This window comes from Primulina tabacum, chromosome 3 (assembly GCF_025594145.1).
Source record: "Primulina tabacum isolate GXHZ01 chromosome 3, ASM2559414v2, whole genome shotgun sequence".
Taxonomy (NCBI): domain Eukaryota; kingdom Viridiplantae; phylum Streptophyta; class Magnoliopsida; order Lamiales; family Gesneriaceae; genus Primulina; species Primulina tabacum.
Window position 1 is genome coordinate 6300072 of NC_134552.1, and position 11631 is coordinate 6311702.

At 32.3% G+C, this 11631-nt stretch overlaps 2 protein-coding genes across 3 annotated transcripts; one reads left to right on the forward strand and one right to left on the reverse strand.

Moving 5' to 3' along the window:
- The first annotated feature begins 229 nt into the window (after positions 1–229).
- Positions 230–3942, forward strand: LOC142539660 (BTB/POZ domain-containing protein SR1IP1-like). Of its 2 annotated transcripts, XM_075645258.1 has the most exons (6): positions 230–667; positions 814–883; positions 1138–1686; positions 1767–2311; positions 2715–3261; positions 3841–3942. In XM_075645258.1, exons 1-5 carry the CDS (start codon positions 567–569, stop codon positions 3247–3249), a joined length of 1800 nt encoding a protein of 599 aa, XP_075501373.1. In that variant the 5' UTR covers positions 230–566; the 3' UTR covers positions 3250–3261; positions 3841–3942. The 2 variants fall into 2 exon arrangements, with proteins under 2 accessions (XP_075501373.1, XP_075501372.1); XM_075645257.1 differs by lacking the exon at positions 3841–3942 and having other exon boundaries at positions 2715–3422.
- Positions 3943–6004: 2062 nt separating this feature from the next.
- LOC142539661 (uncharacterized) lies at positions 6005–7847 on the reverse strand. The gene is made up of 3 exons (XM_075645259.1): positions 7479–7847; positions 6626–6838; positions 6005–6529 (listed from the first exon to the last, which is right to left on the reverse strand). Exons 2-3 carry the CDS (start codon positions 6707–6709, stop codon positions 6110–6112), a joined length of 504 nt encoding a protein of 167 aa, XP_075501374.1. The 5' UTR covers positions 6710–6838; positions 7479–7847; the 3' UTR covers positions 6005–6109.
- Between the last annotated feature and the right edge of the window lie 3784 nt (positions 7848–11631).

The following is an 11631-nucleotide window of genomic DNA, read 5'->3' on the forward strand; positions in this document are numbered from 1 at the left end:
ATGTTAATATTTTTCAAAGCCTTGTCATTTTATTTGGACTTCATTGGATAAAAACAGTGTGGTATTTGGTCATTTTTTTTAGAAAAATAACTCAACATTTGAAATGATATTTTTTAAACAAAAAAAAATGATGTTTGACCGCCAAAATTATTTTTATAAAAAAACTATGTATATTTTAACAAAGGAAGGTTGTTTTTTTTTAAAAAAAAAAATCAAATTTAGGTAGGATTATGATTCGATGGACAAAATTCATCACCATATTCACCCAGTTCTAGGTAAAATGGGTTACTGTAAATGGAATTCTCAAGAGTACTACAAATGATCTTTGTGAAGCTGAATGGCTGATAAAATAACCAATATAAGACCGGGAAACCATAATTGTGCAATCTCAGAATCACTGATTCAGTCTTTTCTTCAGCCCACTCAGTGTTTGTCAGCAAAAAGACAAGGATCGACATTTATTACTCATCAGATCGCAATTTCCCGCAAGAATCCATTCGTCTTCCAAGCAACTTATTAATGATTTGGACATTCTGGTTTACAAAAATACTACTCCCGTTGAGACGATGGATCTTGAAAACGAGCAGAGTTCACCTTCCTGTGCTGCAAACATGTCTGCTAAGAAAAAAAAGCATCTTTCTTGTGCCATGATGAGGACTGGCCAATGGTTTGGTTTCTTCGTTTTTGTCATTCTGGTTACTTACTGGACTGGGATTTTATCATATTCCCAAGTATTTATATTATTTGTTTGAATTTTGTTTTAATGGGAATGAAAATGGGAAATTGTTTAGAGTTTTTTTTTGTATTGAACAGGGTTTTCTCCCATGAAATTCCAAGTGATGTAACGGTTACTGCAGGAGGAACTTCCTTTTCTTTGCACAAGGTGACATATTTCTATGTTTCCAAATCGAAATCTTGATTCATGGTGTTGAATTTTAGCTTTCTTAAATTAATTTTTCAATATGAAGGTGATTTCTTACAGTGTTCGAAGTCAATATTTCATAATACTCGATGATAGGAATGACAAACCAAATTTTCCGAAAGAATGATGCTATATTATAGTTTCTTGATTGATATTCAAAGGCCAAGGTGAATTCTGAATTTTTTATTTTCATGTTTTTTCCTACATGCACACAGTTTCCTCTAGTCTCAAAAAGTGGATACATAAACAAAAAACTCTCAGAATCCACTGATACTGCAAAATCCATGATTGAAATCCCCGATGTCCCGGGTGGGGCGGAGGCATTTGAACTTGCAGCGAAGTTCTGCTATGGTACGGGCTTTGAAATCACCTCCGAGAACATCGCCATGCTTAGATGTGCAGCAGAGTTTCTTGAAATGACAGAGGACTGCGGCACAGGGAATTTGATCCAACGAACTGAGTCTTATTTAAATGAAGCCGCATTAAAGACTGTGTCGGGGGCTGTATCAATTTTACATTCATCGGAAAACCTTCTTCCTGTCGCTGAGGAAGTACGGTTGGTGAGCAGAAGCATCGACACCATATCGATCATTATGTGTCATGATAGCTCAAAGCGAGCTGCCGATTGGTGGGGTGAGGATTTGGCCATCCTACGAATCGATATGTTCCAAAGGGTTCTCATTGCGTTGATAGCAAGAGGATTTAAGCAACACGATCTTGCTCAAATAGTTATGCTATATGCACAAAGATCTCTTAGAGGTTTGGTGAGGACATACCCCTAGAAACTTTTATTTCCTGATCATATATGAATAGCCTATTTAAAAAAAATTTCTTCGTGTTTTAGGAGATATTTGGAAAGGGTCGGAAGAAAATAGAACCAAGAAAAGAACACGAGAAAAGGGTCGTGTTAGAAACAATAGTTAGCCTCTTACCAAGAGCGAAAAACTTGATCTCAGTCAGCTTTCTATCTATGCTTCTTCGAGCTTCGATATACTTAGAGACAACAGCTGCTTGTCAGCTTGATTTGGAGAGGAGAGTGGCCTCGCATCTTGCACAGGCCGCGCTAGATGATCTTTTGATCCCATCTTATTCCTGCACCGGTGATACTTTGTTCGATGTTGAAGCCGTGCTAAGAATCACAAAAAATTTCTTTGAATGTGAAAGGGAGATGAATAAAATAGGGTATAATTATAATGCGGCTGAAGATTATAATTCCCCTTCAGCAAGTGATATGGAGAGAGCCACACGATTATTGGAGAATTATCTATCGGAAATCGCTTCTGATCGCAATCTATCTGTTACTAAGTTTGTTGTTTTTGCAGAACTTATACCTGAACAGCCAAGAGTGACAGAAGATGGAATGTACAGAGGCATCGACATTTATTTGAAGGTTTGTACTTTGTAAATTCTCTTCACATTGATCGATTCTTCTGATCTAGGCAAAAATAGAGACATAGTCGAAACGTGCTGCTTAGGCCGTCATTTCTGCTAGTTACAACCTTCAATACGACAGCATACGTACTCAAATATACAATTTTATTGCGTGTCAAAATCAAATTCACAACGAGTTACTATTTTCTTAAGAGATTTTCATTTCATAAGTTTGTACTTGCACATTTTCTTTTCATTGGCCTATTCTATTGGCCAAGACATCTAGTGAATCTTAGTTGAAAACGTAGTTGTCATCAGCTATAACTTTAAGCACATATGCTCAGTCAATATTCTATGTTATACATAAAAATATTTCCGTTTATGCAATATATTTCTGTTTCATTTCATGTATACATAAGCGGGCTCATCCTTCTTTAAGTGATATGGAGAGAAAGAAACTTTGCAGCGTCATGAACTGTCAAAAGCTCTCTCGAGAGGCATGTGCGCACGCAGCTCAGAACGATAGGCTACCGGTTCAAACTATCATTCAAGTACTTTACTACGAGCAGCAACGTTTAAGGGAAGTCATGGACATGAATAGTAGCCTTAATCACGAGTCCTCTCTTCATTCAGGGAAACTAAATCATAAGTCCGTCGGCATTCACCCTGTGGTGCGGGACGAGACCTCGTCTCTACAAAGGGAGAATCACGACTTGAAACTCGAGCTCCTGAACATGAAAATGAAGTTAAATGAATTAGAAAAATCTTCAGGCAATAAATCTTTGTCAAAACCTGTTAGCACCTTGGTGACTAGCCACACCACGTCCACCGATAAACCTACTTTGTCGCAAAAATATTCGTTCATAAGCTCGGTTTCAAGGAAACTCGGTAGATTATTACCAGGTACCAGAGGTTGGAATAAACTGACTAAAACTAGGCGTCACTCGATATCGTGACATGTACATTAGGTTAGTTTTTCATTTTTACTTCGGGTACGAAATGAAGAATATATGTGGATCATTCATTGTATTGGTTTGTGCATAGGAAGATGGTCTACATTATATATGTATTTTTGTTGCTATGAATTATGTATTAATCAAATTGAGATTGAGATTCGACTTCTTGCTAAGTTGGAATTCGAGATTGAGTTTCTTCTAAGTATTTTCTTGATGAAAAACCTTTTTTATCATTCGACTTTTTAATTTTATTTTAGTTATTAGTCTAGTAATGTCAAAATAGACTAGTTGGTTGGGAAGACCCGTTTTTTAACTGGTTGATAAATCATCAATTCAACTTACTTATTTTAGGTGGTGGCCGGAGATATACAATTTTATTGTAATTTGTCCGTTTGCAACCCACCATTAAATGAGGTGGGACAGACGGATTGAAAAATTGTTTACACAATCCACACATTTTATATGTATGACAGATCAACTTTACTGGACATCCGACTAACGAAAATTCTTCATAAATTCAAAAATCAATTTTGTTGGCTGTCCTCAACAATCAATCCAAAAATTCTTCATAAAAAAAATCTATAATTTTAGGAAAATTCCAAAATTCTCTATTTAGCATATCTGTTGAATTTTATCAATAGTACTTCCATTTCTTGAATAACTCGGGCATTAGGCATCCGACTAACGAAATTATATCTGATGATCATATTGGAGATTCCAATCCTTGATATTTAGGAATTTAATTATATTTAATTGGTGTACTATAAACATACTTTTATAATAATATCCAATTGTGCATAAAATTTATTGTCAAATAATGTAAATTAAAAGTCAATTATATCATTTTTGGAGGAAATAATTTCATTCCTTTTTCCATGATGGGTTTTCTTCTTCCCATAATAACTAATTTAATTACAACTAGCGATGACAATTGGTTCAGGCATGAGTTGTGTCGACTAGAACTCGATACACGACATGTTTAAATTTTGGAATACACATATCTTCCTCGACCCATTCCTAGTAAAAAAATAATTAAACGGGTAGTGTAAAAGATTGGGTATGGATGGAGAATTATAAAACCCAAGTCAATAGCGGTCCAGAAGAATATGTGATACTAAAATGACGGGCAGAAAGCGATATAATCAATGCCCATATTTTTTTACACAAAAACTTATGTAGGACGGTCTCACATATCAATTTTGTGAGACGGTCTCACATATCAATTTTGTGATACATATATTCTATTTAAGTTACCCATGAATAAATATTATTTTTATGTCAAAAGTATTATTTTTATTGTAAATATGAGCAAGATTGACAAGTCTCACGAATAAAGATCCATGAGACCGTCTTACAAGAAACATGTTCTACTTTTTAAACCAAAAAAAGTCTCTAGTTTTTAAACCAAAACAAAAATAAAAAATAAGATGATAAACCGTATGGTTTTGAGACCATGTTTCGATCAAGACTTCGAAGTGAATAATCTATCGTTAATTAATTTTGAAAGGGAATCTTATGTTTATTTAATGGCAGACATATAAAAACAGTTCAAATCATTGTTTATTAGGGAAATTTTTTATATTCTAGTTTCCAGATGAAGCACATTAAAAAAATATCAAGATTGCATGAATGGTCGACTTCTTCATATAATAATAATAATAATAATAATAATTCATCGAAATATGAACAACCTTATCTACCTGAGATTCTCCCCGTTTTGTTATCTTTTCAAGGAGAATAAAAGTATAAAACTAACATAATTTGGAAATTATACAATACATGGGGCCCTTGATGAGGTAACTCTGCTGCAGAAAATAGAGCAATGGAATCACTTGTAAAAGGTTCCAATTTAAGTATAATATTGGCTCTCAATAATGGAATTGAAATTCTCTGTCGGCCTAATTATATTAAATATAAAAGAAACGCAAGTTTTCCAATGATCTTTTGATTCTTGCAATTGGAAAGCAATGCGAAGGATGGATTATGGTGACAAAATCTTGAAAAAATATTGTAAATAATGATTTTATAATTTAAAATATAAATTTTTTGTTAAATAAAAGTTGAGGTCGATCTAGAGACAGAACAATATTGCTTCGGACATCAATAGTGCGCTTGGATCAAATCACTTAGACTCAGGGATTTTTAATATATGGATTTCAAATTCATCTCATATCAATAATTAGTATTAGTTATAACGAATTTCGAATAATTAAACTCGATATCGTTGTCATTCGATTGAAAGTAAAATATAATCCAACATTACTGACGTCTCGGTACTAAATGTCTAGAAGGCTATTCAATCAAATCTTTTTTTTTTTTTCTATTTCTTTTATTGTTTGTCAGACCTTTCTCTTTTGGATTATGCTTAATATGATATCCATGCATGATTAGTAAGTTAGGAGAGGTTTTGATAATGTGTATATATATAGTTGTACTAGTTTTCATTACATGATTTCTGGTATTCATCACATTTAAATCTAATAAAAGACCAATCGTACATTGTCTTTATATGCATGTGACGCATGTGGGACAATGCTGCATTCTCGGGATTTCCCATAGATATTTTTGAATCAAGCCAAGATAGTTGCCTATGGAATATACAGATCATTTGTTTTACGGACATAGTTCAGTACTGATAAAAAATTTCGAAAACAGAAGCACGACGTGTTGCAAGATCTTTCATTTTAAAATTCGAAAAATGGATCTAGTTTTCGGGTTCGTTTCAGAAGAAAGAGTAAAATAGTAATAAGAAGAATTGAAGGACAAAATCCCATAATTTCCCGGAGAAGTTGAATGATACATTAATCAACATTCACAGAATCAATTGACGAAAAGGTACAATCATGCATGTTCCCAATTTTCAAGCCTTATTCAAGCTCAAGACCTTGAAATGCCAATGGGGATTATCTAATCTTTCTTGATTTGTTAAGTTACTCATTTCCAGCCCGGCCCATTTCTTCTGGCTCAACAATTCTTCTCTAGTTGAATTTCTTGTTCTCTTCGAAGAAGAAGAACTCGGCCCGAGATCTGATGCAACAGTCTGCTCAGCAGCTTTAATTTTCTTCTGGTTGTAGCTCTTCGGGCCCAAAGTCAGCTCAAGATCATTCTCAAGATCATCTTCAACATCTAAAACCCTACATTTTCCGCCCGCGGGTTCTGAAAATATGAACTCCACGGCCCGATTCTCTAGGTTCAGACATTTCCAGGGCCTGTGCCTGTTTTTAGCGATCTCCTTCATCAACATTTTCTGGATTCGATACAGACGATGTAGCTCATTAACCTGGAAAAAATTTCAACAAATTCAAAAGATTGATTTAGTAAAATCCAACTGAGACCCTGGAATAAAATTCTTCAATCAAAAATCAAGGAAGTGGACCTGATCCCGAAATGTTTCCTCGTGCTTTAGCATCGCCATTTTCATGTATTCCTTGTCGTATGGATTCAGAAACCTCGACTCCATAGCAGATTGAGAAACCAAAAAGCTACTACTACACGAACTCCTAGCTATTTTCTTGCGAAATCGAAATCCTACCGCTGGAAGTAAATCTAGAATATGATCTGGAGATCAATCTTGTACTTGGGACAGCACCTGCGGATCAATCAAGAAACACAGGCAGAGAAATTTATGGACAATAAAGAGTAGCGAGAAAGTATCGTGCTAAAAAGTTCATGACAGTGAAAACCCACATGTTTTTTGTACGTCTTCTTTGATTAATTTTGTGTGTCATAATGTTTCGGGCATTGATAATTATTTTGCGTATGAAATATCTGTAAGCGTGGTTTCCTGTCTTTTTCGTAAGAACAGTGTTTCCATTAAAGATCATGTATGCTGAAATGCATGCTGGCTGGCTCATATATTTTTATTAATTTTATCATATTATATATTCATTCAAGAACCATAACCACGTACAATATTATTTACCAACACATATGAAAAATACATTCACCAAAAAGAAAAGAAAAATATTTCCTAAAAAAAAGGGTAAGAATTAGAAGACCCAAGTTTATTTCCTAAGCATAAATTCAGCAAAAAAAGAGAGTAAATTCTCAATAAATACTGAATTTAACTAAAACCAAGAACCTTTTTATCTTCCGACATTCATATATAGTATATCTTATAGTACAAAATCAATCAGAAAAAATAGTTAAACTTAACTAAACATCGATTGACTCGAAGATAAATCTTTTTCTTTTTTACCAAATTTGCGGAAAATAGAAAATCTTCTTACCTGAATAGAAACAATCACATCTGGAGAAGACAAAGAAGCAAGAAAACATCAGATCTATGTATATATGTTTCGCTATTCATCTTCAGCTTCAAGCCTTCAACTATATATATTGTTATACACTTTCTGGCTAATATATATGTATGGGGGTGAAATGTTTGGATAGGCAAATTAAGAAACATGGGATTGGAGAGAATATAATAAATTTATTTTTGAGACACAGAAATCAAAGCAATTGTTTGTTGCAAATGGGAGTTTGGATTTGGTTTGAATGATGGTAAAGAGGGCATGCCAAACAAATCCCAGTGCCTTTGGCCAATCTGATTCCACTTTGCGAAAGAGATGCCCCCAGACATATCCTGCTCTCACCATATACAGGATATTATTTTTATAAAATTTGTCTATATTATACATTACCAGTCACTATTAAAATATTGTGAAAATTATATAATATAGTTCTGTATCATAAAGGCCACTTCAAGAATGAATGAATAAATAAATAAATGAAAGTGCAAGGCATGCCATAGTGAATTACATGTACATGAAAGTTACATATATAAGTTACGGCGCCTCAGACATCAATAGATGAGATTAAAATAAAATAACAAAACTTTATAATTTATTTTATTTTATTTTAATCTCAAACTAATTAAACAAAACTTTATAATTTATCAAGCAATATTTTAGGTTTTGGTCAATTATATAAGTTGTCATAGTTTGATTTTAGTGTAGTGACTTTGATTTTTTATTTTTATTGTTATCTTTTAGCATATTTCACTATCGAAAATTTCTTGGGTTAGTACCGAAAAATACTGACTGTCACACCCCGAAATTCAGGGACGACACTGGCGTTGTTCAACAATCACACAATTGAAAAACAACTAGCGTTGTAGTACAGTGTAGACCGAAAGCCGGTTTATTTCATAAATCCCAAACAAATCTCATTGTTTTTACAACCAAATGAAATAGCAATGCAGAATCGTTTTACAATTAAATAACATAAAATTCAAAATATCTATCTACTACTGATCTTGCACATCACCAGCCTCAAAATTGTTCTGACTCTTCTTTCTCAACATGTTCTTCGATTTTATCTGGGAGGGGAGAGTAAGGAAGTGAGTATTTTGAGAAATACTAAGCAAGTGAGGGCCGAATCAAGTACAACATAGCAACGTGCATAAATTTCGAAAATCACATGACTTGCATAACATAATTCATATCACATGTATAACATTGATCAGTCACTGAGATTCCTCTACTTATGATGGTTTGCTGATATCAGTCTCTAATTTTTACTTCTCTAAGGATACGAGACCATATAACAGTTACAATCACACCGTGTAAGGGTCATAAACATAACATATTGGGATTCCCACTCATATACAGTCCTCCCAGTGCCCAAAACCATATGCCAAACAACACATGAACGGAGTAGAAGAAGAATTTGTACTCGACCACACTTTTGAAAACGAAAATAAATATGCATAAGTGAAATTAATCTTTAAAACAAGCCCACTTACTTTGATTTTTGAATACTAACACGCAAGTGCACGATTTCGGGGATTGGATCGCTTCTTTCTCTTTGCTCGGACAGCACTTCGGTTCACTTTCTAGGCTAGCGTTGGACTATCTTTGAGCAGGGTTTCGGCTAGGGAATGCTACTGGAAATTTCGAAACTTTCAGCTAAGTATTTCGAGATTGTGGTGTGGTGAGGTGTGGGGAGGATGGCCTTTTATAGGTGAGGGAATGAGTTTAATGTGACAGTCATATCCTACCCATATGGCATCGAAATCACCCGATTTTTTTTTTCATTTCAGTCACCAAATTAATCTCACCCTTATTTGACTCCAATCGTTCCTTAATCCAACAACCTTTATTGGCTCGAAATTTAGGTTCAAGGGTGGGGAGGATTTGCTGAATCTTGGATCAAACCCTATTGATTTCTTGTGCATGTCTTGCTGATTTGTTTCTATTTAGTAGACTTTCCAATTCATGCATAGATATGTTCTTGTATATGCATGCCATTAAATTCAAAATCTCCAAATTTAGGGCCACAATCCACCATTCATGTAATTATTTACTTTCCTTACTTCCTTGGCTTGCACAAATCTTCTATGATATTGTAATATTTCCTATCAATTTTCAAAATTTGCATGCACAAGTGTAGATATTATTAAGCTCCATCATTAGAGATTTCCAAAACACAAGGATTTCCAATATATTTCTCACTTCATACAAGAATCCAAGATCCTAATTTCTTTGTAAATATTAATTACAATGTTTGAAAAAGATAAAAAAAAAAAATATAATCTTCACATGACTGTATTTGGTCACGTCAACAATTAGATCAAAATTGTAATAAATTAAAAATTATTATACAAGACCAAAAGTTTGACAAATTAATTGACTAAAACCCAAAATTATAAAAATAAGTAAAGCAAAAAAATTATTTTTATAATTAATTTAATTAATTACTTCTTCCAACTAAGGTTGATTGTGGTCGAGATTCAACTAATAAGATGTAATTGATTTTTATCGTCCTTTTTGCTAATTATATGTCGTCAAGAGCGAGAATAATAAAAGAAACGATGTGATACATTAATAGATTAGATAATAGAGTTTATCAAATTTGTATACCATTTGGCAGTTATTAATCAGTCTACTTTTGAAAAGAAATAATTTTCTACTTCACTTAATGATTAATGTTTTGTTAGTTTCTTGCTTTCGATTTCAAGTACATTTCTAGTGAATATTTGTGTTATTTATTGATTTTTTGTGGAAATATTACAACTTTGGTCAATTACGTTTGTTTGTTTTTTTTCTAAGTTTGATATTTTATATTATCAAATTTTAATTTTAATTATATGTCGTTCATTTTTCTACAACTTATATCTATTTTCATCGAGAGTGCTGATGTGATACTATTCGTATCGATACCATATTAGTATCATGTCGGAAAAATGTCTATTTTTTTTTTTAAAAAAAAGATATCAAACTAAAACTGAAATTTTACATAGATCAAAATCGTAAAAAGAAATCTATACATAAACAAAATGAAAAATTTCCTATCTAAAAAAATACCTTTACAAGCTAGCAATCTCGTCCTAGATATATAGTAGATGTCTTGTTAAGACTATGCTAAGCACACATTTGGTCTAACAGAAATTATTTTTTATGCTAAGAGTATTTTGTTAAAATTTGTATGAAACAGTTTTACGTGTCGTACTTTGTGAGACATATATCTTATTCGGGTCATCCATGAAAAAATATTATTTTTTATGTTAAGAGTATTATTTTTTATTGTGAATATCGGTTTCGTGAGACCGTCTTACAAGTGAGATACTCTTAAGTTTAATATATAACAAGTTTCCAATAATAATTTATAGCCATAGTAAACTGTGCACCGTTTAAAAATCTTTCATTTTTTAATTAAGTTGAATTTAATATATTCAACTTAAGTTCAATTAGATGCATCAGACTTTAAATTAAACAAATTAAACAATATATGATTCTAAGTTTTTTATTTAAAAAATAACAATTATAAATCATATATATCTACGATTCGATTTTTTCCACATTAAACTTTAATATATAATTTGAAATAAAATAAACGCAATGAAAAAGAAATACTGCGTGTTTGGTTGTAATTGTGTGATCTAGCAAAAGGGATGGCGACCTTGTTGATGAAAAATCACTTACGTTCTTATCTCTCCTGTGCCTTCAGAGTTGGTTGTTTCGTCTTTTTGCTAAAACAATATTATATTAATTTATATATTTTGTATCTTCAATAGTATCCATTCAAGTAGGTCGGGTTGACACATAATATGATTTAAAATTGCTTAATATGAACTCGACCCAATCTGAAAACTCACAATCCGAACCCGACTAACCTAATTTTGATTTTTTTAAAAAATACAAAAAATAATATTTTAATTTATACTTAAAATAACAAAATCTTCTTTATATATAATATAATTTTGATATTCTAATCGTAGAAAATTAAAGTATATTTATTGAATCAAATAAACAATTATTTAAAAAAATATACAAAATAAATATTAAATTATAAAAATTTATGATATTAATATACAACAAATAATTTTTCAAACATACAATATATAAAAATATAACGAATATTTATTAATTATATATATAT

What these genes read in the sequence shown, in the direction of transcription:
- LOC142539660 (XM_075645258.1), top strand. Translation starts at nt 567, where the DNA reads ATGGATCTTGAAAACGAGCAGAGTTCACCTTCCTGTGCTGCAAACATG. An exon ending in AAAGATCTCTTAGAGGTTTG is followed by an intron (nt 1,687 to 1,766) that starts GTGAGGACATAC and finishes TTCGTGTTTTAG; the next exon opens with GAGATATTTGGAAAGGGTCG. An exon ending in GGCATCGACATTTATTTGAA is followed by an intron (nt 2,312 to 2,714) that starts GGTTTGTACTTT and finishes TATACATAAGCG; the next exon opens with GGCTCATCCTTCTTTAAGTG.
- LOC142539661 (XM_075645259.1), bottom strand. Translation starts at nt 6,709, where the DNA reads ATGGAGTCGAGGTTTCTGAATCCATACGACAAGGAATACATGAAAATG. An exon ending in AGGAAACATTTCGGGATCAG is followed by an intron (nt 6,530 to 6,625) that starts GTCCACTTCCTT and finishes AATTTTTTCCAG; the next exon opens with GTTAATGAGCTACATCGTCT.